The 24686-nt window shown below is 43.9% G+C and overlaps 1 protein-coding gene across 1 annotated transcript in view; it reads right to left on the bottom strand.

The window, feature by feature from the left end:
* Nucleotides 1–24686, bottom strand: part of NMU (neuromedin U) — a 215301-nt gene that overhangs the window by 24105 nt on the left and 166510 nt on the right. Inside the window, exon 9 of the mRNA XM_029587408.1 lies at nucleotides 12054–12093. Coding sequence (XP_029443268.1) covers nucleotides 12086–12093 — 8 coding nt within the window. The 3' untranslated portion in view covers nucleotides 12054–12085. The remainder of the gene's footprint in view (nucleotides 1–12053; nucleotides 12094–24686) is intronic.

The raw sequence follows: 24686 nt of genomic DNA, 5'->3' as shown, positions 1-24686 counted from the left end.
TTTTAAAATCATTTTCTTAAATTAACCAGGTTGGCCTTTTCTAGTAACTAGATTTTAAATTAATCATAGTTGTACCAAAATACAAGAAACCAGGCAGTGATCCAAAATTACCAATGCTTCTATTGTACAGGATGGCCCATGGAAAAGTAGCCTGCCTCCAATGCACTGGTATTGGAGGCAGGCTACTTTTCCATGGGCCATCCTGTAGTTCCTAGCAGTTTGAAAAAAAAGATTTTCTGATATTAATATATAATGGTCTTGTTTTTGTGTCATGCACTCTAGCATAATGGGTAAAGTCCTTAAACATCACATTCAGATGTTCTCTGAACATCTATTAGTTTCAGATTACCACAAAAGAAATTAATCCCATAATCTTCTATTGCAGTTAAAGCTATTATTTAATTGAAGATCTGCTATACAATTAAGATCTCCCCCCACAAAAACTAGTGCTGGACCTAAATAAACAATATGGGTAACCACTGTTAGAAAAATGAAATGCTCATATCGATTTGGAGCATATAAAGACACTAAAATAGTGTTCTTATTGAACAATTTTCCCAAAACAATGATATATCTATCTGCAGAATTTGCAAAAAAATTTTCCATTTGAAATTATACATTTTTATGTAAAAGGATGACCACTCCACAGCTTTGAGTTGCCTTAAGTTGAGAAAACTTGGGCCCCCTTTTCCTTTTTCATTTAGCATGCTCACTATTAGTCATATTATCAATATTCAGCTGGAAGAGAGCTCATGAGTAGATATATCTAGCAACCGTCAGTAGATATATCTAGCAACCGTCAGCAACCGTCAGCTGTACCTGTGGGTCACATTGATTCAGCTGTACCTGTGGGTCACATTGATTTTCTATTGTTAGTTCCTTCAGCTGTACCTGTGGGTCACATTGATTCACTATTAGTCATATGCATTTCTTGCAGGAATACCATGTTTAATTTTAACCAATTTAAATGTGTTAAATTTTTTTCTTTCTTAATTAGTGTACCCAATCCAGCAATGTTCCAAGAAATACATTTATTTATTTATTTTAGTTTTTTCTATACCGGCATTCGTGATAAGTATCACATCATGCCGGTTTACAATAAACAGGGGGGTGTGATAATAGGTTACAATAAAAAGAACAAATAAGTGCTGAGCGAAAACAATTGCAGTTACAATAAAACAGGGAAATGTACAACTAGGAGCAGAGAAAGGCGATAGGAAATTTAACAGAATACATTTACCAAACTTTAACAGAAAGCATTTACAGAATTTATGGAATTTGCTAGGTTATGTCATTTGGAATGTTATAGTTTTCTGCGTAAGGGTAATGACTGTAAGTTGGTTAGTGGTGAGTTAAGATTCATTCAGTGTCCGGAAAGGCTTTTTTTAAATAGCCACGTTTTGAGTCTTTTCCTGAATGTTGGGAGGCAGGGTTCCTGCCGCAGATCCGGTGGGATGGAGTTCCATAGAGGAGGTCCTGCTGTGGAGAATGCCCTGTCTCTGAAGGTTATATGATGGGAGGTTTTTGGAGTGAGGTACCTGTAGAGATTCTTTATATTACTCTCTTATGGGTCTGGAGGAGGTATGTTTTCTGAAAGGGATTTGTAGATTGAGCGGCGCATATTGATGGATAGCTTTGTAGATTGTGGTAATGGACTTATATAAAATTCTATAATGAATTGGCAACCAATGTAGGTCTTTGAGGATTGGAGAAATGTCATCTCTTCTTCGTGTATTTGTCAATATTCTGGCTGCCGTGTTTTGAACCATCTGAAGAGGTTTAGTATGCGATGATGGGAGACCTAATTTAGTAGAATTCTTTGGCAACATAAATAAGCATGTGGATAAGTACATGTGCTCTATTTGGATTTTCAACAGGTATTTGACAAAGTCCCTGTAAAGTCCCGGATTTTGGCTAGCTTGTCCAGGTCCATCCTGAAGCCAGAAGTGGAGACTATGAACCCTAGGAAGGGTTACGACTCTTGTTCAAAGAGGCACTTTTACAATTTTGCATACATATGGTGGTCTCTTAAACGCTGAAGGACTCGGCGAACGTCAGGGCGATGTGTGGTCAAGTTCGTAGAATAGATTAAGACGTCATCCAGGTAGACGATCACACTCTTGTGGAGCATGTCCCTAAATACCTCGTTCATAAGATTTTGGAAGACCACCGGCGCATTACATAAGCCGAAAGGCATCACTAGGTACCTGTAGTGGCTGTCGCGAGTGTTAAAGGTGGTCTTCCATTCATCCCCAGGCTTACTTCGGACCAAATTGTAGGCCCCCCGAAGATCCAGCTTTGTAAAGACCTTGGCTCCTTGAAGTCGGTCCAGAAGCTCGGGAATGAGTGGAAGCGGGTAGCGATTCTGAATGGTGATGGAGTTGAGACTCCGGTAATCAATAGAGGGCCTCAAGGAGCCGTCTTTCTTTGCTACAAAGAAGAATCCAGCCCCTGCTGGAGATGTGGATGGCCGGATGAAGCCTCTGTCTAGATTCTCCTTAATGTATTGGGACATCGCTTGGGTTTCAGGTAAGGACAATGGATATACCCGACCTCTAGGAGGCACTGTATCTGGAAGAAGATTCATTGCACAGTCGAATGGGCGGTGCTCTGGCAGAGTCTCTGCTTTTTCTTTAGAAAAGAAGTCTATGTATTTAGAGTATTGTGAAGGTAAGGTAAGGTGGTAACAGCAAGAATAGTCGGGGGTTGAGGCAAATCCCGAAGGCAATTGGTGAAGCAATCGGGCCCCCCAAGTGGTAATGTGAAGTGTCTCCCAATTGATGGTAGGAGAGTGTTTACGCAGCCAGGGAAGGCCCAACACCACAGGATGGACGGATTTGTCAAGAATCAGGAAGGAGATCTCTTCTTCATGGAGTACTCCAGTACGGACTGTCACTGGAGCGGTAACACAGGGACACTCGACCGGGTAGAGGCTCCCCCTGGATAGAGTAGATGAGAAGTGGTGGTGCATGAGGAATTACTGGAAGTTGCAATTGCTTGGCTAGTTAAGCCAAGATGAAGTTACCTCCAGCTCCGGAGTCAATAAAGGCCAGAGTCATGATGGAACAAAAACAGGCTCAGGAACAGGAACTGGATCAATGCAACAACGAGCACTCCGAGGAGACGACCTGTTGCAAAGGCAACCAACAGGGGACTGAGGCTTGGTATATATAGGGCTGCCTCTGGATGTCAAAGGGGGCTGGCCCAGAGATTCCCGCGTTGGGCTTTTTAAAAGGCGGAGTCTCCCGCGCGCACGCTTACGGAGAGCTCCGCTGAGTACAGGATGGCAGCGTTCTGAGCCGTGTGGTAGGATGCGGGTGGCCGACCCGACATGGAGGATGCCATGCCGACCAGATGGAGCGGCGGTTCATGGAAGTGGTCCTCCATGATCAAGTGGTCCTCCACGGTCGAGCCCCACAACACACAGTCACCGGCAAGGTGAGTGGAGGGACAGGAGCAGTTAGGTCTAGGGTCACCCCTCCAGTGACTCCTAGGCCCAGGAGTTTACTAGCCGCATTGGACATTGGACCAGGAGATGTCCAGAACCCCCGCAATAGAGGCAGAGACCTGAAAGGCACCGCCTTTGGCATTCCTCTGGCGACAAGGGACCACGGCTCGTTGCATGGGCTCGTCTGGAGAGACCTCAGAGGAGGACTGCAGGGAGGCGCTCGATGAGACAGGACAAGGTCAAGGAGCTCCAGTAGTACGTGCTTAGATCCTGCAAGCTCGATGTACCTCTCCTGGAGACGGCAGTCGATTCTTCCGGCCAGGTTAATTAATGCGTCTAGCGTTCCTGGAAGGTCGCGGGCTGCAAGCTCCTCTTTTATCTTAGGAGAAAGATCATCTAAGTATATCGCTCGCAGACATGGCTCCTCCCAATGGAGCTCAGTTGATAAGGTACGACACTCCAAGGTGTAGTCCATCAGGGAAGGACTACCCTGTCTGAGATGAAGGAGTTCCGTGGTGACTTGCGTCTGCCACCCAGTGGTTTCGAAGACGGCACAAAAACGTGCCAAGAAACTCAAAAGGTCCAGCAGCAGTGGATCTGAACATTTCCATAAGGGCGAAGCCCAGGCCAGGGCCTTCCCTTCTAGAAGAGACAGGATATAAGTTGTCTTGGTCAAAACGTCTGGAAAAAGTGCCGTCTGCAGGCAAAAGTGCATATTGCACTGGTTAAGGAACCCACGACAATGCTGAGGGTCACCTGCATAGGGAGGGGGAGCTGGTAAAAGAATCACCGATCGGGGAGGTGCTGCTAAGGCCAGCAAACTGGAAGGAGGAGCGGCCTGGACAGAGGTGGTGGCCACAGAATCCAAGCGGGCATTGAGATGCTCCATAGAAGCCGCCAGCGACTCCAGGACCTTCTGTTCCAAGACTCTTTGGGCCAGCCCAGGAATTGCCTGCAAAGCAGGAGCCTCAGCTGGATCCATTGCCTTGGCTAGCTATTACGAGAGTGGATCCTTGGACCAGTGGAGTAGGGAACCAATGGGGAGGAGCCCTAGAGGGCCCTTCCGACGGCAGGCAAGACTATAGGAGACCCGAGACCCCTCAAGACCTTCACCACTACCATCCCTTGTTCTCCGCAGGTTGAGCCCTTGGGTACTGGGGCCGCTGGACTTAAGTGGGGTCTCAGGCCGGAGGTGAACTAGAGTCTGCAGGCAAGGACATAGGCAGAGGGTGTACCTCGTAGCGAAGCTGGCAAGGGTCTTGGCAGGCAGCGTATCTCGTAGTCAAGCAGGCAAGGGTCTTGGCACGGAGAAGCAGAAGACAGGAAACAGGTAACAGATGACGGCGGATCCAAACGGGAACTGGAGCCAGGAGTAGCCAAGGCAAGGCCTGAGAAGCAGGCCCTGCCTTAAATACCTGCAGGTTTGGGAGGAGGAGTCCGGGCCCCTCCCATGGTGACTCATGAAAAGGGGTCATGTGGTGCTCGCGCGCATGCCTGGAAAGCCGGGGGTCAGGAGGAAGGCCAGAGTAGGAGCCGCCGGCGTGCCGTCCCGCATGCAGCGTCGGTATGGTGGTCCGATGGGAGGGCCGTGGCGTGGCTCGCCGGCTGCGACCACCGGTTGAAGTGAGGTTCCTGGGTCCAAGGAGGTGGAGTCGGCAGAGCCGGCAGGTGGGGGGGGGGGGGGGGGGGTCTGGCTGCAGTCCCATTCGGCCGACCTTCCCAACACAGGTTACCCCTATGCCTTCTGTTAAGGTTAATAACTGCCACTCTGTGCAGGTTACTCCCAAACTGAAATGTTGCACCTAAAGTTACCCTACTTTTTCATTTCCATCCTCTAGCCTCTTTGGATCTGCAGTGCTTATCACATGCCCTTATGAATTCCATTTCCATTCTCGTCTCCGCCACCTCTTCCAGGATGGCATTCCAGACATCCACCGCCATGTCTGTGAAGAAATATTTTTTGGTGTTGGTTCTCAGTCATCCCCTTGGAGTTTCATAACATGATCTCTAGTTCTACAGTTTTCTTTCCAATGGAAAAGATTTGATGCATGTGCATGATGAAAACCTCTCAGGTATCTGAAGGTCTGTATCATATCTCCCCTGCACCTCCTCTTTTTCAGTGTGCTCACACTATTTAGCTTCCCATCAGTAAGTAACATGCTCACATTATTTAGCCAATGCATTTTTGAGTTTCTGTGCACAAGAACAGTGTGACCCCACTACTGGGGATTTTTTTTATCATACTCCAGGTAAATCATTTTGCATCATTCATATTAAGTGGGTTTTTTAATATGCACATTAATTTTTTTTGTGAGGCCATGCTAAACTTGTTTTGTGTAAGTTCTATTACACAGGTTCCCATATCTTCATTTAGCATCATACACACTAGCTTTCAAATCTTATTTTTTAAATTTAATATCTCAGTACATAAGAATTGCCATATTGGGTCAGACTGAGGGTCCATCAAGTCCAGTATCTGTTTACAACAGAGTCCAAGTCACAAGTACCTGGCAAGATCCCAAACAGTAAATATATCACTGCTGCTATCACACTCCTTGTCACCCTCCAAACTCAGGCCTACATTTACTAAAAAATTTTCCCATTCTGTATCTATGGTAAAAATGCTTAGTAAATTATCTCCTTAGATTGTAAATCTTCTAGGGATAGGGAAATATCTATAGTACCTGAATGTAATCCACTTCGATGTGCTGAAAAGTGAAATATAAATAAAGACATAAGTAGTGGCTATTTCTCAAGTCTAACGGTTAATAGTTTATGAACTTCTCCAGGAACATATCCAAAACTTTTTTAAAAACCCTGATATGCTAACTGCCTTAACCACATCATCTGGCAATGAATTCAAGAGCTTAATTGTGCATTTACATATAGATACCTAAATGTATTCCTATTGGCAGTCTACTAGAGGTTGATTCAGAGCATTTGTAATTATTCATTTTTGTTTTGTCTTCATTTAAATCTGCCTGAGCTACCTCAGTATTTTTCTACATCCTCTTAACAAGAGAATCTAATTTCCTTATTTATCAGTATTATTTGAAGATACTTCACATCAAACCATATGCTCCTGAGCACCTGTGACATTTTACCCATAAGATCTAGTTTAAACATTGCTCTATTTCCTTTATACTTCTTAGCGCCAGCAGTCAGGTTCCATTCTGGTTGAGGAGAAATCCATCGTGTCAGAAGAGACTTTGCCTTCCCACAGATTTTTCTAACAATCCTGTATCATCTCATCCAGGCACTGAGGTTCTGGAGCCAAGCTTGCCTAGGTCATAGTGGAAGCCATTTTGAAAATGCCACCTTGAAGGTTCTGGCTTTCAGTTTAAAATCCCATCTAGGTGACATGTGAAATCTGCTACCTTTATACGAGGCAGGCAAGTAATCACGTGATTTTCATGGTCACCAGCCATCCTGCTATCTACGTTCCATTTTTAATGGTTGAAAGTGCTAAGTGGAGAAATATAAAATATCAAAATTTGTACATAAACTATCATTCATATCAACACAATAAACCAAAAATTCTGAATTTAGTTGTTCTGTATTACAATTTAATACAATAAAGCTTAAAAGCAGAAATAGTTTGACTTTCAATTATGTTGCTATTCTCTTTTATACCTGTACTTGGACCAGCACATTTTAATATATTTTTAAATGATCTGGACATGGGAATGATAAGTGAGTTGATCACATTTGCAGATGACAAAATTATTCAGAGTTAAATCCAAGTGGATTGTGATAAATTGCAAGAGAACCTTCATCCAAATGGCAGATGAAATTTAATGTGGACAAGTGCAAAGTGATGCAAATATGGAAAATAACCCATGCTGCAGTTACACAGTTAGGGTTCCATATTAGGAGCTGTCACCCAGGAAAAAGATCTAGGCATCATAGTGGACAATATATTGAAATTGGCTCAATGACTGCAGCGATCAAAAAAGCAAACAATCCCCCTCATTTATCAAAATGCGCTAAGGCATTTTTGCATGTGTTAAGGGCTTATTGCATGTGAAAACGCCTTTAATGCATGCGATAGCACCATATCGTATGGTGCGATGCAAATCTGAAAAAGAGGAGGAGTTACTGTTTTGCAAAGCCCTATTGCATGGCTTTAATGCTGATTGTAGCTACAACTTTTTCAGGAGTGTTAAGCTGTGTGATAGCTTGCATTGCCTGTTGTGATTTTTTCACAGATGCTGGTGTTGGTAGTTTGAAGCTCCCAGAGTGTTCACCTAGCTATGAGAGAGAGAGAGAGAAGCCATAATGCCCTCACCCTAGATACATATTTATATCTCTATGGGAGGCCCACCTAGTAACTCGAGGTGAGGTTTATGTATTAGTGTAGGGGTTAGGGGCCACTTTGACATTCAATGTGAGTCATATGAACAGAACAGTGCTCTCTTGTGAACATTTGATGTCCCTCGGAGTGAGGAAACTCACCCAAAGATGAGATTTGTGCAATGTTCTCTCAACTTAGCTTGATGCTACCCAGGTAGAGAGTCCATAAAGCTAGGTTGAGAGAACACTGAACAAATCTCATATTTAGGTGAGTTTCCTCACTCAGAGGGTCATCAAATATCTCTCTCTCTCTCTCTCCCAGTAGTCATGTGTAGGAAATACCACATTCTGGCACTTATCTCAAAGTACAAAAAAGTTATTGCAATTTGCGGTAACTTAGCTCTTCCCATAGGTATTAGTGCAAATTGTGATAAACTCCCTATTACCATAAAACACACCCCTTATCCCATGCAATATTTACCACATTTTGATAAATCCAGGCCAATATTAGGAAAGGAATGGTGAATAAAACAGAGAATGTCATAATGCCTCAGTATTGCTCCATTGTGAAACTGCTCCTAGAGTAGTGTGCAATTCTGGTCACTGCATCTCAAAAAAAGATAGTTGTACTAGAAAAGGTACAGAGAAAGGCAACCAAAATGATAAAGGAGATGGAATGGCTCCCCTATGAGCAAAGGCTAAACAGGTTAGGGCTGTTCAGTTTGCAGAAGAGATTGCTGAGGTGAGATATGATAGAAGTCTATAAAATCATGAGAGGACTAGAACGGGTACATTTGAATCAGTTATTTACTCTCTCAGATAATACAAGGACTAGGGGGCACTATATAAAGTTAGCAAATAGCATATTAAAACAAATCAGAGAAAATTCTTTTTCACGCAATGCACAATTAAGCTCTGGAATTCATTGCCAAAGGACATGGTAAAAGCAGTTAGCACAGATGGATTTAAAAAAGTTTTGGATAAGTTCCTAGAAGGCCATAACTTGCTATTAATCAAGTTGACTTAAGGAATAGCCACTGCTTATTACCGGCATTAGTAGCATGGGATTTATTTAATGTTTGGGTACTTGCTAAATACTTGCATCATAGATTGGCCACTGCTGGAAACTGAATGCTGAGCTTGATGGACCCTCGATCTGACCCAGTATGGCAACTTCTTATGTTCTTATGATTAAATCCAGAATTGAAAACATTTAGAGGCTGATTCACTAAATGTTGTGTGTACTTAGGCAGATGTAAAACTCTGCATGACTGACAAAGGCCTTTATGTGGCATTTTCACCATGTGAACACAATTTGGAGCATTCTTGTCAAAATGTTTCACATTGGCATATTAAAATTATGAATTACTTAATCCTTTTTACTTATTTCCTTATTTATTTATTTATTTAATATATATTTCTATACCGGACTTCACGAATAGAATTCACATCAGGCCGGTTTACATACCCGAAGGTGACATACTATTCACTAAAGTGTGCAAAGCTTCACGAGCACTTACGTAAGTGACTTTGCTCACAAAAATTAGTTCCAGTTCAAAATTTCATGCTATTAGGGGTGAGGGTGAAAAGTCCCTTTCTTCAACTTTGCTGCCCATGGGAAGCAGGGATTGATGCTGCTATTAAAGGAAGGAGGCTGGTCTCACCCGGTTTTCCACAGCAGGGAATGCTGGCAGATAGAAGGCTAACATGGGAGGTAGTAAGATATTGGCAAGTCTGGCATGAAGAGAAAGAGGAGAAGGAAAAGAAGAGTACAGGTGAACAACCAGCTGGGCAGAGGATACCAGGCAAATGCCCAATGTCTTCCAAGGCCTGGGGAAGGCCTCAGCTACCCACATATACCAAAAAACAACCAATACTAGAAGTCTCAGTCTAAAACAACTTCCTTTTTGAAAAGTCTGAAAAAAGCACCAATCTCACAATAATAGACAAATAATGGAGAAACAATGAAAAGGAACTAAATATAGTCCATAGCTTCAAAATATGCTGTCTCTAAGAGAAAGCTGCATAGAAGAGAAACTATTCCAACACAAAATGGACTCAAGTAGTCGAGCAGTCTTAGATTTACAGATTAAGGACTAAGCCTGACCTCTTGCCAGGCAGCAGTTCTGGGCAAAAGGAACACTTCTGAGTACACAAACTAAAAAACTGAGTCTGTATCAGTGTGCAGGTTCCTTGTTTTTTTAATGGTGGCTCCATAGGAAGTATCCCCTCACCTGCATTTTTTTTACTCAGATCCCCTTTTCTCCTTGAGCCTGTTGTAAGCACTTTTGCTGGCTCTAGCTGGGCCTGCTGGTGTTCGGCATGGATTCCATCACTGTGGAAAGAGACGTTTGTGGGCTGAGGTTTCAGTGTTTTACTGCAAAATGTTGAATGTCAACCAGACTTGACATTGACTCTGTCCTGTGATACACTCTGTGCACAATAATTGTTTAAAAGGGTCCCGCATGCGCCCATTAAAATGCACAAAGGTAAGTGCTATTTTATAAACTATACTTGTAGGTTATAAAATACTCTTGATGTGTGAATGTCTGCAGCACTGAGCACATATCTTGAGAGAGAGACTCTTTATAAGGCTCAGTTTGATACTCTATATATGGACCATTGTGAGGGGGCGCTTGGATTCGGGGTGAGTTTTTGGGAGGTGGTTTGGGGTTAAGGGGGTGGTGTTACAGGCCCATTCAGAAGTATCCATTGTAAAAATGAACATCATTAAAGAATTTTAGATCTTATAAGCAATGAAAATTCTAACAAGAGGAGTTGATTTGTACACTGCAGTCTCTGCTAGCTTCATTGTACAAATCAACTCCTTTTCATCACATATAAGGTCTAAATTTCTTTAATGATGTCAATTCTAGAATGAATACCTATGAATGTTTCTGTAACACCACCTCCCCTAACCCCAATCAATATGCATGCCAGCTGAGGAAAATTAGGAGTTACATGCATCAGTGCTGGCCCTGCCTCTGGAATGCCCATGCCCTGCCCTTTTTCTGGGTGCGCCCTTCCTAGCTATTTAAAATTCACATAGCTCCTGTGTGGCCCACTTACGCACATATGTGGCTGTTTTTTTTGCATGCAAGCCTTTTAAAATCTACCTCTTAATGTTTTGGCAATGGAATTGGAGCTTCTTGCAGAGCTCACAAAGCCAGTACAGATCATTCAGTCCAATCTCTACTGACTCAGGATGGCTGGATGTTCTGTCAGTGAGATGCAGTTACTCGGTTGGTTTGGTCGGAAAAGTTATGGCAGACCAGACAGGTGCTGATCCTCATTGCTTCAGCCTACTCCTGCTGCATTGCTGGCTAGTCTTCTGGCCTACACTTCAGCCTCACTAAAACCCTAGTTCCTCCAATAGTTTGAGTGTAGGCTATGACTCTTGCTTTTCCACTGAAAAAAAAAAGAGCTGGAGAAAAAGAGCCAGAAGACATTTGAGATGCTATGGGTGCTGACTTTCCATGTCAGCGTCTTACTGAACACAACTCGGACCACGAGCAAATGAATGAAGTGGTAACTGAATGGAACTTCCACTCTGCATCCCCAGTGCAGTTAGTGCTACATAATGATTTTCCCACTAGCATGGTGAGATTGCAGCCATCCACCTCTGACAACCCCCCCCCCCCTACAAACACACAATCACCTCTCCATCCAAAATAACACACAAGTTCTTTATAAATGAAAGATTAGACATTTTTTTGTAATTGCCATAAGACAAATGTAACTCTGTGATGTATAATTATAATTAAATTTAAAATATGAAAGCAAATATTGAAGTCATGACTTTCAAGCTACTTGCCACTGTATCTTTACTAAACATGCTTTGCCTGGCTTTTCTAGAGAGAGGTTTATTGCAGTTACTGTAAAGCAGTAATTAGTATTTTAGAGATGGATTCAGTTAAACAGATGAAAACACAAAAGACTGTTGCTTGAGGAAAGGCACAATTCAGAAGCCTTTTAGCTGGGTAAATGCTTATTTATCCAGATATACAGACTATCTGAAAATTGCCCACCTCTAACCTGGCTAAAAGTATACAAGGGGGTCAATATTGTTCTTTGCTCATTTTGTTTGGAAAAAGTATCCTTCCAGAAAGCAGGTGTAAACGTCTGTAGAGTTTTTTTTCTCAAAGCAAATTTCAAAGGGAAAGTATTATTATACTTTCCCTTTGAAAAATGGTGCAAAGCCCATAAGTAAAAAATTACCTGTGGATTTTGCATCAATACAGCCACTTTTGTAAATTGTATCTTAAAAAACTTGCCAGGATGAGGCTTTTAATTAAAAACATGAAATAAATACCTGTTTAGCGGAAACCTGTAGCTCTCCTTCCATTACGTGGCTGGAAAAAAAACCATCCAAATTAATATTTTAAAGTTGACACAGTAATACAGTATTTAGGTTTTAAAAATATGTCTTTACTCTGTGTTCACACACAGCGGTCATAGGAAATTCAACCTTATGTTAATTTGTTATTTTGACCTATTGAAGAAAGATATAGCAGAATTAGAAAACGTACAGAGAAGAGCGACCAAGCTGATAAAGGAGATGGGACAATTTCCCTATGAAGAAAGGCTAAAAAGGTTAGGACTCTTCAGCTTGGGGAAGAGATAGCAGAGGGGAGATATGATAGAGGTCTATAAACTAATGAGTGGAATGGAATGAGTACACATTAATCAGTTGTTTACTCTTTCAAAAAGTACATAGACCAGAGGGGACACAATGAAATTACTGGGTAATAATACATTTAAAACTAAAAAGAAAATATTTTTTACTCAGTGCATAATTAAGCTCTGGAGTTCGTTGCCAGAAGATGTGGTGAAAACTGTTAGTATAACTGTGTTTAAAAAAGGTTTGGACAAGTTCCTGGAGGAAAAGACCATTAACAATTATTAAGGCAGCGTTGCAGAAATCCACTGCTTATTATTGGGATAAGCAGCTTGGAATATGTCAACCCCTTGGGATCCTGCCAGATATCTGTGACCTGGCTTGGCCACTGTTGGAAAAAGGATACTGGGCTTGATGAACCCTTGGTCTGACCCAATATGGCAAATCTTCTGTTCTTATATGTTCATGAGATAATTTTAGATTTTCATAAATATTTTTATATTTATACATCTCAATTATTGTTTACTGATGTGATTACACAAAAATTCACATAACAAATATTGTCATAACCATGTAAAAATTTCTTTATCCAGGAAACTAGGAATTCTGAAATGTTCACACATTGCCTTACTATACTTATGCATATCAATTAGGAACATACATTTCATTTTTCATTTCATTTATTAAAACTTAATATCTCGCTTGTAAAGCATTTTCCTCAAGCAGCAGTACAATAAAAATACATTCATAAAATCATAAAAATAAATCAAAACAAGTAAAAAATAATACTTAATAAAACAAAGATAAAATAGTCACTGTATATATCTAGATAACAATCATTCACCATAGCATGGTCAATTAGATATCAACAAATCCTTTTTGAAATAAGTCTCTGCATAATCAATTAGATATTATCAAATGGCATACTGAAAAACCAAGCCTTAACTGCTTTTCTGAATTCTAAATAATCATTGATAGAATGAATATCAGAAGGCAGTGAGTTCCAAAGAGAGGGTGCTTGATAACTGAACATTGTTTCCCTGGTGGACTCTAACCAGATTATAGCCAGCAATCGTACATGAGGAAGCCCTGCTTGGGAAGAACGTACAGTACATAAAGTAATGTAAGGAACTAATATTTTAGGCAGATAATGTGAAAGCCCTGATGATAAAATATGAAAGACAATACATAAAACTTTAAATTTAATCCCATAAGTGATCGGCAACCAAAGTAATTGTTTAAGTGTAGGAAAAACATGATCATATTTTCGAAGACCAAATATTAACCTGGCCACTGTATTCTGTAACAAATGAAGATGCACTGGGAATACCAAGGAGGAGAGTATTACAATAATCTAATTTTAATATTACAAAAGCATGTACCAGAGATTTCAGATCTTTTGCTTCTAACAATGGACAAAAGTTTCCAAATATATCTTAAAGAAAAAAATGATTTTTATACTGTGACTGAAATTAAGTTCAACATAGAGCAGAGTCTAACTGTACACCTAAAGAAGTCACTACTGGCTTTCTGGTGTAACATATGCCAGTTGCGAGGTCATCCTGCAACCGGCAGAATTCACCCCAGGATGCCGTCGGCATCTGAAAAGGTAGGAATGCCACCATGATGCTGTTGGCAATGCTGCTCCCTGGACTTCCCTAGGTGCACATGCATGTCGCTTTATGAAGTTCCCATAGCAGGAGAACTGGCTGTCATTGCTCAGCAATGACATCACGCAGCTAGGTATAAAAGGCCTAGCCATGATCCACAGGTTTGCCTCAGCAACAGGTCTTCTAAAAAAAGACAGATCAATAGCTTCTTTTGAATTGAAAAATGCAGAAATCTGTGAATCAATGTAAAAAGGTAGTCGGAAACCCACATCTTGAATGAGAGTAGCCAATGGAGAAACAAATATATTAATAATGGTGGCAAAATGGAACCCTGAGGGACTTTGAATGGAAGAGTAAATATATTAGATACTTGATTATTCCAAGCAACTTGAAAGGCACGATTTGAAAGAAAAGAAGAAAACCAAACCAGTGCACTATCTGCAAGACCAATTTCACTGATGATTCACGGTGTCAAACACTGCACTCATATCCAGAAATACAGTCAGTGCAATCTTTAAAGTGTCCGAATTAAATCTGATATCATTAGTTAAAGCAAGAAGAACTGTTTTTGTGTTAAGAGATTTATAGAAGCCTGACTGACAGGGGTGCAGAACATTGGTCTTGCAGTTGAAGTCACTTAGGCCTAGATTTTTCAAATTGCTATAAATACAGAAAAAATAGCGTTCGCGATTTAAAAAAAAAAAAAAAAAAAAAAAAAAGGCATGATTAGCATAATTTCCTGCCTACTGCATCACCTAGGTAAGTAACGCATGGCACGTTGCGTGAGTGCACAGCATGTTGCGTCATTACATCATGCATTGCATCAGCGCGTCGTGTTGTGTCAGTGCGAGCCACGTCATTTTACCTGGCTAGCACTGATTATTGTGTGCTGTGTTATTTTTTGTTTATATATCCCTGCTTCCTGCAGCTGCCTGTTTGAGGGTGGGCCAGGCGTGAGAGAGAGGAAAAGAGAATTGGTGTGTGGTTTAGTGGGAGTAGAAGCTTTTTTAGATTCTATTACCTGAGTGCATTGTCTGGTCTTCTATTGCCATCTGTTTCTCTTTACCTTGGTCTTTTGTCGTCTTTGTTTGTCTGGTATGTCTGTCTGCCTTTTGATGAGGAGGAGTGGTGTTGAAGGAGGAGAGGAGGAGTGAGCAGTGGTGTTGGTGGAGGAATGTGGAAGAGTAAGGAAGAGTGGTGTGAGTGGAGGAGTGAGGAGGAATGGTATTATGGAGGAGTGGTGGTTGTGGTGAGGAGGATGGAGAGAGAAGTGTGGGGAGAGAGGAGAGGCATGAGGAAAGGAGGGAGAGGACGAGGGCAGGAGTGCTAGGAGGAGGAGTAGGGACAGGGACAAGAGTAGAGATAGGCAGGAGGGAAGGGATAGGAGGCGGGATGGGGAAGGAAATAGGCAGGCAAGGACAGAGAGAGGAGGATGGCAGGCTAGGGATAGACAGAGAGGGCAGAGTAGAAGGGAATTTACAGGGCAGGGGCAGGAGGGGGGAGGAAGGGAGGGGAGAGGAGAGTGGGAGGGAGAGTGAGGAAAGGGAGGACACTTCTCTGGAAGCGGAAGTGGCACCTCCTTCTGATTTATTATTTTAACGTTTTGAAAAAAAATGTTGTAACGTATAACGATAGGTTTAGTATAAGTGTGTTTTGAATGTTGCTACTGCAAATTCTATCAGTGTAAACCGCCTTGAAATTAAGTTGAAAGTCGGTATATAAAGCTGAATAAATAAAATAAATAGGACACTCTCCTCTCAGGGCTATCAAGTTCAGTGTGCAGGATAACAAGATGGTCATTGCAGAGATCCTGGAGCATTATGCCATGCTGTTTGGCAACTGTGCGTCCAAGATCTCGAAGGTAGCCAAGGGCCAGATCTGACACAACATAGCCCAGGACATCTCCAGGCACAGCAGAGTCCAACACAGCAGGGAGCAGGTGGCCCACAGGTACTGGGACACCAAGGCACAGTTGAAAGCCAAGGTGGCAAGCAGAAATAAATATATACAGCGGCCCGGAGGAGGAGCCCCTTGTCCCATCATCCTCATCCCCATGGAGAAGTGCCTCTTGCAAAGGCTGGGACCAGATATCTTTGAGGGCATGGGTGAGTGGCTGGACACCATGTGAGCCACAGCCAGTAAGTTCTCTTCACCTGTAAATGGCCAGGCTGCAATAGGTGTACATGTCATTTGGCGTAAGATGCTCACAATGCTTAAGAGGCAAAGTGCACCTCAGATGCCAAATGCAAAAAGGATGCTTGCTGCCATTGGTACTTATGTCTTATTTTTTGTTTCCACAGCTCTCGCTCACAAAGCTGCCAGTCCCAGCCAGCAAGCCCCAGGGACCAGCAATGCAGCAGCCTTTTTGCAGAGGGCCTTCATAACTGATGACCAGACCCAGAGGAGCAAGGATGAGGAGCAGATGCAGCCGCAACAGGCTCAGAAGGCATTGTAGATGCAACCCCTGGGTTCATCCAGCCCACTCGATGTGTCCCTCAACATCTCTGGCCTCATGGAGGAATCCAGTCTTGAGTGGGAGCCAAATGATTCAGCAAAACCTCGAGCCAGCACACCATGACACCAGCCTGAAGCACCACGCCCTTGGCAGGAGAAGCCCAGAAGCCCCATCATGCCACAATTGGAGGCCCAAATTTCTACATTCACCACCATCACAGTACCACCAATGGCACTGGCACTAGCACCAACAACATCCCCGCCACCAACAGAGGAGTAGATGCACGAGCAGCTGGACCAGCTGGAAAGGAGGCATAGGGTACACCTCCAACACATACAGGCAGAGCTAGTGCGTCTCAGGAGGCTTGTGAACAAGCAGAGCCATGCCCTGCGAGATAAGACTGCCGCAAACATGCAGGGTGTTACGATGCTGGCCACAACAGTCAATAGTATGACGAACGTGCTACCGCAGATCCTTCAAAGGATGCCTGAGCAGCCAACTGAGTCTTCCCCAGCATCACTGGAGTCCACACCCACAACAGTCACCTGAGGGGTAGGCCCCCAAAGACATGCCCTCCTCCCCCAAGTGGGAAGCCACGACATGGCAAGGGGCCATGAAGCACCAAAGGCATTAAATGCCAAAGAAGAAGAGTTGTACCAACAATCCTGGGTGGGCCTCACTACAGAGTTCCAGTGCTGGCTAGATGGAAGAAGCCAGCTGGGCCCATCCTCACTACAGAGCTCCTCTGTCGGCTAGCTGAAGGGATGGTCTACTATCAGCATTGTGGTCCTGCAGCCTAACTCAAAAGCCCACCTCAATGCTTTGCTTGTATTGCATCTTCCTTGATGCGACCTCCAGTCATAGTCCAGCTGCTGCCTCTTCTCATCATATCTCATCTCCTGCTCCTGATGACTCATCTCATTTCAGCTGCTGCTGCCTCCATGCTGCTGTGTCTCATCTCATTTCAGCTAATGTTGCTGCTTCCGCCACGCTGTGTCTCATCTTATCTCAGCTGATGCTGCAGCTGTTTCCATGCTGCTGTGTGTTCTCCTGGGCCTACGGCCTCCATGCTGTGCTCTTTGGTCTTGGTCCTGCTGCCTTCTTACTGAACTCTGCTGCCTTGGCCCTTAGGCTATCCCCTTGAGTGCACTCTTCAACATGGACTATCTGGGGCCTTTGCGTTAACAGCACATATTTGTGCTGCTATTAGCTCTAACATTAGAGCTATATTGTAGCTATTGGGGTGCCATTTCCGCTTTCTATGTTCTTTGTTGTAATCATGATGGTGCCAAAGGGATAATATGTTAAGCCTGTATATGTAATGATGCCATTTCACACACTGAATGTGCTGTTCACTTAATTTACAATGTTTTGTGCTATTTGCTATCTTGTCTTTGCATAATGTGATTACCAAAGACAGACTTTTTTTCAAACAGTGGACTACATGTATTCACTAATAAAGTGGTCACTGGTTGGAAAAATACACTTTCTAATTGGATACATTCGTTGTGTGATTTTTGCGTTAACAGTTCACTAGGTACAAGGTTTGCCCTCCACATGACCTTGCATTCTAGAATGCCCTTGCACATTCCAACCTGACACTTACCTAGCAGGCAAGACCATATGGGCTATGCCATACAACTGAATGCTCAGTGTATGCTCCTAAGGAAGTGTTGCGACTGTCGCTGCCCGACGTCAATACTATGCCCACCTTACCTCTTTGGCGACTCCCTCTTTGCCTGTTGGAAGTTTGGCTGCCGCGGCGTCATCTTGCCGTTCTCCTCTGGCGTCCCCGGACCAGCTAGACGCTGCACTCCGCCATGTTTCCCAGCAGCCTAAGGGCACGCGCGCGGTGTGGCCCCGACTCAAGTACCAGCAGTGGCGCGAACCTCAGGGGCGTCCCCCTGAGGTGACGTCATCTTCACCGGATATTTAAGTTCTCTGTAATTGCTAACTAATCGAGTTAGCAAGGACTAGGTTTACCGGGCTTTCCTCCAGGTATCGGCGGATGGGATTCGCTCTCCGCATACCTTGCTACTCTGCCTCCTTGGACTTACCAGGGGTATCCACTCCACGGGGGCCTCGCTTTCTCTTTGCTTTTCAGATCGCAGTCTGGAACCGGTACTCGCTCATCGAGGGCCCTCGTTCCCGGACTTGCTACTGAATACCACTTCTGCCAGGAAGTCTTTGCTACCTACAACACAGTGAGTTACCATCTCTCTCTCAGAGCGTTCCCTGGAACCAGGTACTCACTCCTTGAGGGCCTACTTCATTCCAGCTCTTGGGCTGCTTCTAAGAAACTATTGTGTGAGTGTTACCACTGAGGTTCTGTTCCTGAACTCTGCATACCCTGCCTACTCACTATATTCAGTTTCTCTACAGCTCAGTTATCCAGGATCGCTGTTCCAGTATCTGAGGGACTACAGCCCAGCCAGGCACTTCCAACTCACTACTGCCACCTCTGGTGGTTCAATATACTGTTTAATAAAAGAACTAGTGTGTGTCTGTCTCCATACTCTGAGCCTGACCGGTGGTCCCTCTCGGGATCTTCCCCGAGGGGCGTGGTCATCTGCTACCGGCCCAAGGATCCACCCACAACCACCATGAACACTAACAGGTGCGAACCTCAGGGGCGTCCCCCTGAGGTGATGTCATCTTCACCGGATATTTAAGGTCTCTGAAATCGCTAACTATTTGAGTTAGCAAGGACTAGGTTTACCAAGCTTTCCTCCAGGTATCGGCGGGCGTGGTCATCTGCTACAGGCCCAAGGATCCACCCACAACTGCCATGAACCCTAACAGGAAGACAGCAAGAAGTAAAGAAGAAACTCATTACTGGGGACCTTCTGTATTGCCTCCTGTTGCATTTTCATACAGCATACTCTTTGCTAACTCCTGCTTCATGGGCCTGTATATGAGATGGACATTAGCTAGCTGGGCCACATAGTATATTGAGTACAGGTTGAGCTTGTCTGTTGTAACGGGGAAGTTAGTCTTCATCACATCAGACTTGACCTTGGGCCCCTTACTTGTGTCATGACTCAAAGGCTATCTGTACTCAACCATTTGTAGGATTCACACAAAAAAAAAGTCATCTACTTGTAGATTGTTGGAACAAAGTGTCAGCTGCTATGTGACAAATAGGGAGGAGGAGTGAGGGAGTAGTATTGTGTAGAGAATGCCCACAGGCCAACAGCAGAGGCCTAGAGGGCTGCTGCTGGGGCTTGGGACCAGGCCTGAGGCTCTGTTTAATATGTGTAAGGTGATGCTGACCTTCCAGGTACTATCCAGATCCACTACAGGGATGGCAGTCAGTCTGTGGAAGTCTGCCTGCCCTCACTCACCCTCTCTATTTGTCACACAGCAGCTGACATTCTGTTCCAACAGTCTGCATGTACACAGCGGTGTGGAAGGGAAAGGTTGGTTAGTGTACAATTGAAGTGATGAAAGTGCTAAGCAAAAGCGATTCCCTAGATTCTACAGCACATATGGGCGCACCAGCTCTATGTATGCACAGTAAACATATTCAGCTACATATGGTTGAATGAAGGTAGCCATACCCTGCCAGCGTATACAGAGGACAGAGTGAGTGTGAAATGATGCGGCCGGGTGGGGGGAGACAGCATCTTTGTCAACTGTGCATGATATGATCAACAGAGAGGAGGCAAAGGAGACCATTGACTGGAAAAAAGAAATGTGAAACAAAATTGCTGCCAAGCCTCTAGCACCTGGCAAGAAAAGCAACCCTCCCTTCCCCCCCCCGCTCTGGGTATCTCACTACATGCTGCCACTAACCCCTCATCCAAACCATTCATCTGAATCAGCTCAACATCGATAGCATTAGGTGGTCCTTGCCACTCCACCTTCTTGCCATCCCAGCATCCCCACATTCAGTGGACAACTTCTTAATACTCACCACCTCCGTACCTAAAGTGGCAAGTCTGGGTCAGCTTAAGCTCTAGGTTGCCTGCACACGCCCATATAACTGGACTATTAGTCCCACTCCAAATACTAGATGGAAAAGCCTCCATGGCGGAGGATGGACGATGTGCATTACAGGCAAATGTGAATTAATATGCACACCTAAGACTGCATATTTGATGTGTCACACTGGCAACTTTCACACTTCTGCCCCTCTCTCAACACTTGGTATAAACAGTGAGTAGTCTAGAGGAAATTTTAGAGTACAAGGCATGAGGCCATTCACACTGCAGCCCATATGGTCAACTCTCAGAGCTGCCCCTTTTCAAGAGTGGAAGCACTCGATCACTGCTTTCCAAAAGCAGTGTGTGCAAAATGGGGTATACATTGCTGTGGTAAGGGAGGGACCTCAGAGTACAACAGCACCCCAGAAACTGCGATTGTCAGAGGCTGTCACAGCACGTCAGTCACAGAGTTGCACACTGACACACTTATCTTTGGAGTATGGACTACCTGCAGCACTTTGTGCACCTGCACATGGGCAATGCATATGTTCCTGGACTGTTTGTCATCAAACAACATTGATATCTGTGGCTGCTTGTCCCTAACTGCTAATGAGGTAGTCTGTCCTTACTCGGTAATGATTATTTATTTATTTGCATGTTTTATATACAGTCATTCCATGTGAGAATCACTAATTCACAACGGTTTACATGTAAAACATTCATAAATAAAAAGTGTTACAGGATAGATAAACATTCTTAGAAACATTAATAGTACAAAGGTAGACATCTAACGTAGAAACAGCTAGCTCCCCAAGATGCTAACCGAACCTAGATGACATCACAACAGCCAAGACCCTCACCTTCTGCACATTATCATTTACAAATTGCATATCTAGTGTAGTAAGGTGCATCTGTGTCGGGATGCATGCAACCACCAAGAGGTATACTAGCTTGGAAGGATCTGTGCAAATTGTGGGAATGGCACCAGGTAGCACAGGCGCTTTACCCAAGGCTGTAAGTGAAGGTGTGCTACAAGAGCACTCTGATGTCTGCAGTAGGGTTGCCAGCTGGCTCCTATTTTCAGGACAGGTAAATCCTGTCCTGGTTTGGAACCCATTACATGCTGGGATTTCATTTGATTTCCCTATAGCTTTTCCGAGCAAAACCAAGACTATCAATACCTGCATGTATGGGAGTAAGACCTGGACTGGATCAACGTCCTGGAAATCTGGATGCAGTTGGAAAACCTAGTCAGCAGTGGCTCTGAAACTGGTTAGGCAGTGGTGTCAGCTGTGTCTTGGCACGTACATGTGACACTAAGCCTACCCAGTATAAGTGTATAACTTCACATGAACACGTTTCTAAGCTACAGAATGATGCAGTAAAATGGGAACACTGTCACTGAAACCTTAAACTGTCTACCTGTATCTTTAGGCTGTGTTTTTAAGCTTCAGAGCTATTTGAGATTTACAGCCATTGTTGAAAAAAAGAGTCCCATCATACTTGTGGCATTATCTCATCCACTAGGATGGAGTCCGCTAGGGAGGACCAGCAAGTCAAATGGCACTAGCTAGGCCAAGCTATGAACACTGTGGCAGTCGTTCACAAACTCGAGTGCCACACATGCTTCTTTTAGTGCAGGGGTCGGGAACCCATGGCTCGCGAGCCAGATATGGCTCTTTTGAGGGCTGCATCTGGCTCGCAGACAAGTGTCGCCACACTTTCCCGCTGACCCAGCTGCTCCCCGGTCCTCCTCCGCCCGGGCTTAAAATGCTGTCAGCCCGGGCGGAACGCGGCAGGACAGCTGGAGTCAGCGGCACCGGCGTGCTCTCTTCTTCCCGCCCCCCCCCTCCCCCACCGCGGCCCGGAAGAGGAAGTGAAGAGTATCGGGTGCGTGCGCGGCAAGAAGAGGCCACGCTAGTGCGCTCGGCATCGGCCCGAAGAAAAGAAGACTGCAGCGCGGCTCGGAGGAAAATGAAGAGGTTCAGCCGCGGCCGATGGGACTCCGCCTCCGCGAGGGCTGAAAATGAAGAGGTTAGCGTTGGGAGGAGACTGCTGCTGCCGCGAGTTCCCGGGGTGGGGGAGAGAGAGAGTGAATGAGCTGCAGTCTTCTTTTCTTCGGGCCGATGCCGAGCGCACTAGCGTGGCCTCTTCTTGCCGCGCACGCACCCGATACTCTTCACTTCCTCTTCCGGGCCGCGGGGGGGGGGGGGGGCTGTGTGTTGTATTCCACCACTATACCAATAAAAAGTGACCACGTACTGAGGTCGATATAGTCTCATTGCCCTTTATAAAGGTTTGTGTGTGTGAGTGAGAGATTGCATGTATGTGAATGATTGAGAGCCTGTACATGTGAAAGAGAGTATGTCTGTGATTGAGAGCCTGCCTGTGAGAGAGAGAGAGCATGAATGTAAGTTTACCATTGGGAACCTGTATGTGTAAGTTTGTGACTGAAAACCTGTTTGTGTGAAAGAGTATGTGTGTATGATTGAGATCCTTTGTGTGTGAGAGAAATCATGTGTATGATTAAGAGCCTGTGTGTATAAGTAAGAGAGAGATCATGTGTGTCTGTGTGTGATTGAGAGCTGGTTTAGGTGATGGAGCATGTGAGTATGTGATTGAGAGCCTGTGTGTAAATGAGAGAGAGAGACCATGTGTGTCTGTGTGTGATTGAGAGCTGATTTAGGTGAGGGAGCATGTGAGTATGTGATTGAGAGCCTGTGTGTAAATGAGAGAAAGAGAGGACATGTTTGTAAGCATGTGAATGAGAGTGTGTGTGAGAGAAAAAGACAGCATGTATTTATGTGATTGAAAGCCTGTGTGTGTGTGTAAGCGTGAAAAGATAGACAGCATGTGTGTAAATGTGTAATTAAGAGCCTATATAAGTGAGAGAGAAAAAACATGTGTATATGTGAGTGACAGAGCATGTGTGTATAGGTGTGCCATTGAGAGCCAGTGTGAGAGAGAGCGCTGGTATGTGACTGAGAGAGGAGAAAGTTCCAAGCAAACCACCCCACCTCCTGCTAATTCAGAACAATCTCAGGACACCTGGATATCAAACGTTCCCAGGTATGCAGAGCAAAAAAAGTTTTGTATCCTTATTATTTTTCATTACTGGGTCTTTGTGTCTGCTATTTTGAAATATTTTGTTGGTGTCTGGAAATGTTTTATATGAGTTTTTAATTATTGGATATTCCACTCATCAGCTGTTTCGAAATATGTTCTTTTTGTTAGTACAGTTTTACTGCTGATGATTTTATATTTCTTGATTTGTTTTATAAGGATGGGTGATGTTTCTTTTTCCTTTGTTACACTGCATACAGAGACTCTGGCTTGTTGCAGTTTCCAATTCAGTTTTTTCTGCATGCTTCTTGTTATGCGTTTTGGTCTCTTTATTCTATGTTAGGTGAGGGACAGCACGTGATTCAGGTGAGGTTTTCTGCTGGCGTGTTGTTTCTGTGTAGGACTCTATAGCAGCCTGACTTGGTCCGTTTTCCTAATAGGAGATGTATTGGTTAGGGATGTGAATCGTTTTTCAACGATTAAAATTATCGTCCGATAATGTTTATATCGTCTTAAATCGTTATAGAACACGATACAATAGAAATTCTAACGATTTATCGTTAAAAATCGTTAAATCGTGTTAGTGCGCACTAACTCGAGTTAGTGCGCACTAACTCCCCGTTAGTGCGCACTAACTCGATTTAGTGCGCACTAACTGAAAATGATACAAATAAACACTTTCCAGGTCACTGAAGGTCAGTTAGGAATGAATATGTGTTCCTATTGGCTGGCTGCCCTCTTATCTATTGATATTACCAAGGTTACCACTGAGGTGATGGTTGGGGGGATGGGAAATGGAACTGGAAACTAACGAACACCAACAGAAAATGAAACAAAGTGTTCACACTTCCCAGGTCAGTAAAGGTCACTTAGGAATGAATATGTATGTATGTATTCCTATTGTCTGGCTGTGCTCTTATCTATTGATGTTACCAATATGGTTGGGGGGGATGTGAAATGGAAACAGTTGGAAGCTTGACAAAAAAAGTAATGTAATGATCAGCACTCACGTGACTAGAACTTGTTTGTTTATTATTTTTGTTAGCAGGCACCTGAAATGCTAGTGCATGTTGAATTTGCCAATCACTGTGCATTTTAGAAAGGTGGTCCTGGCTGGAACTGTACACAGTTCAAATATATGTAATTGATTGTTGGTAAGTGTATTTTTTAAGTAGCCACACTGGCACCAGTATGTTTACTTTTCCTCCTACTTAACTCACTAGCTCAGCTTTGTAAGAAGGGCTTCTCTGCTTGTGTGTTGTTTTTGTTTGGT

Source organism: Rhinatrema bivittatum, chromosome 1, assembly GCF_901001135.1.
Source record: "Rhinatrema bivittatum chromosome 1, aRhiBiv1.1, whole genome shotgun sequence".
NCBI lineage: Eukaryota > Metazoa > Chordata > Amphibia > Gymnophiona > Rhinatrematidae > Rhinatrema > Rhinatrema bivittatum.
This window is presented reverse-complemented; position numbering and strand designations above follow the sequence as displayed.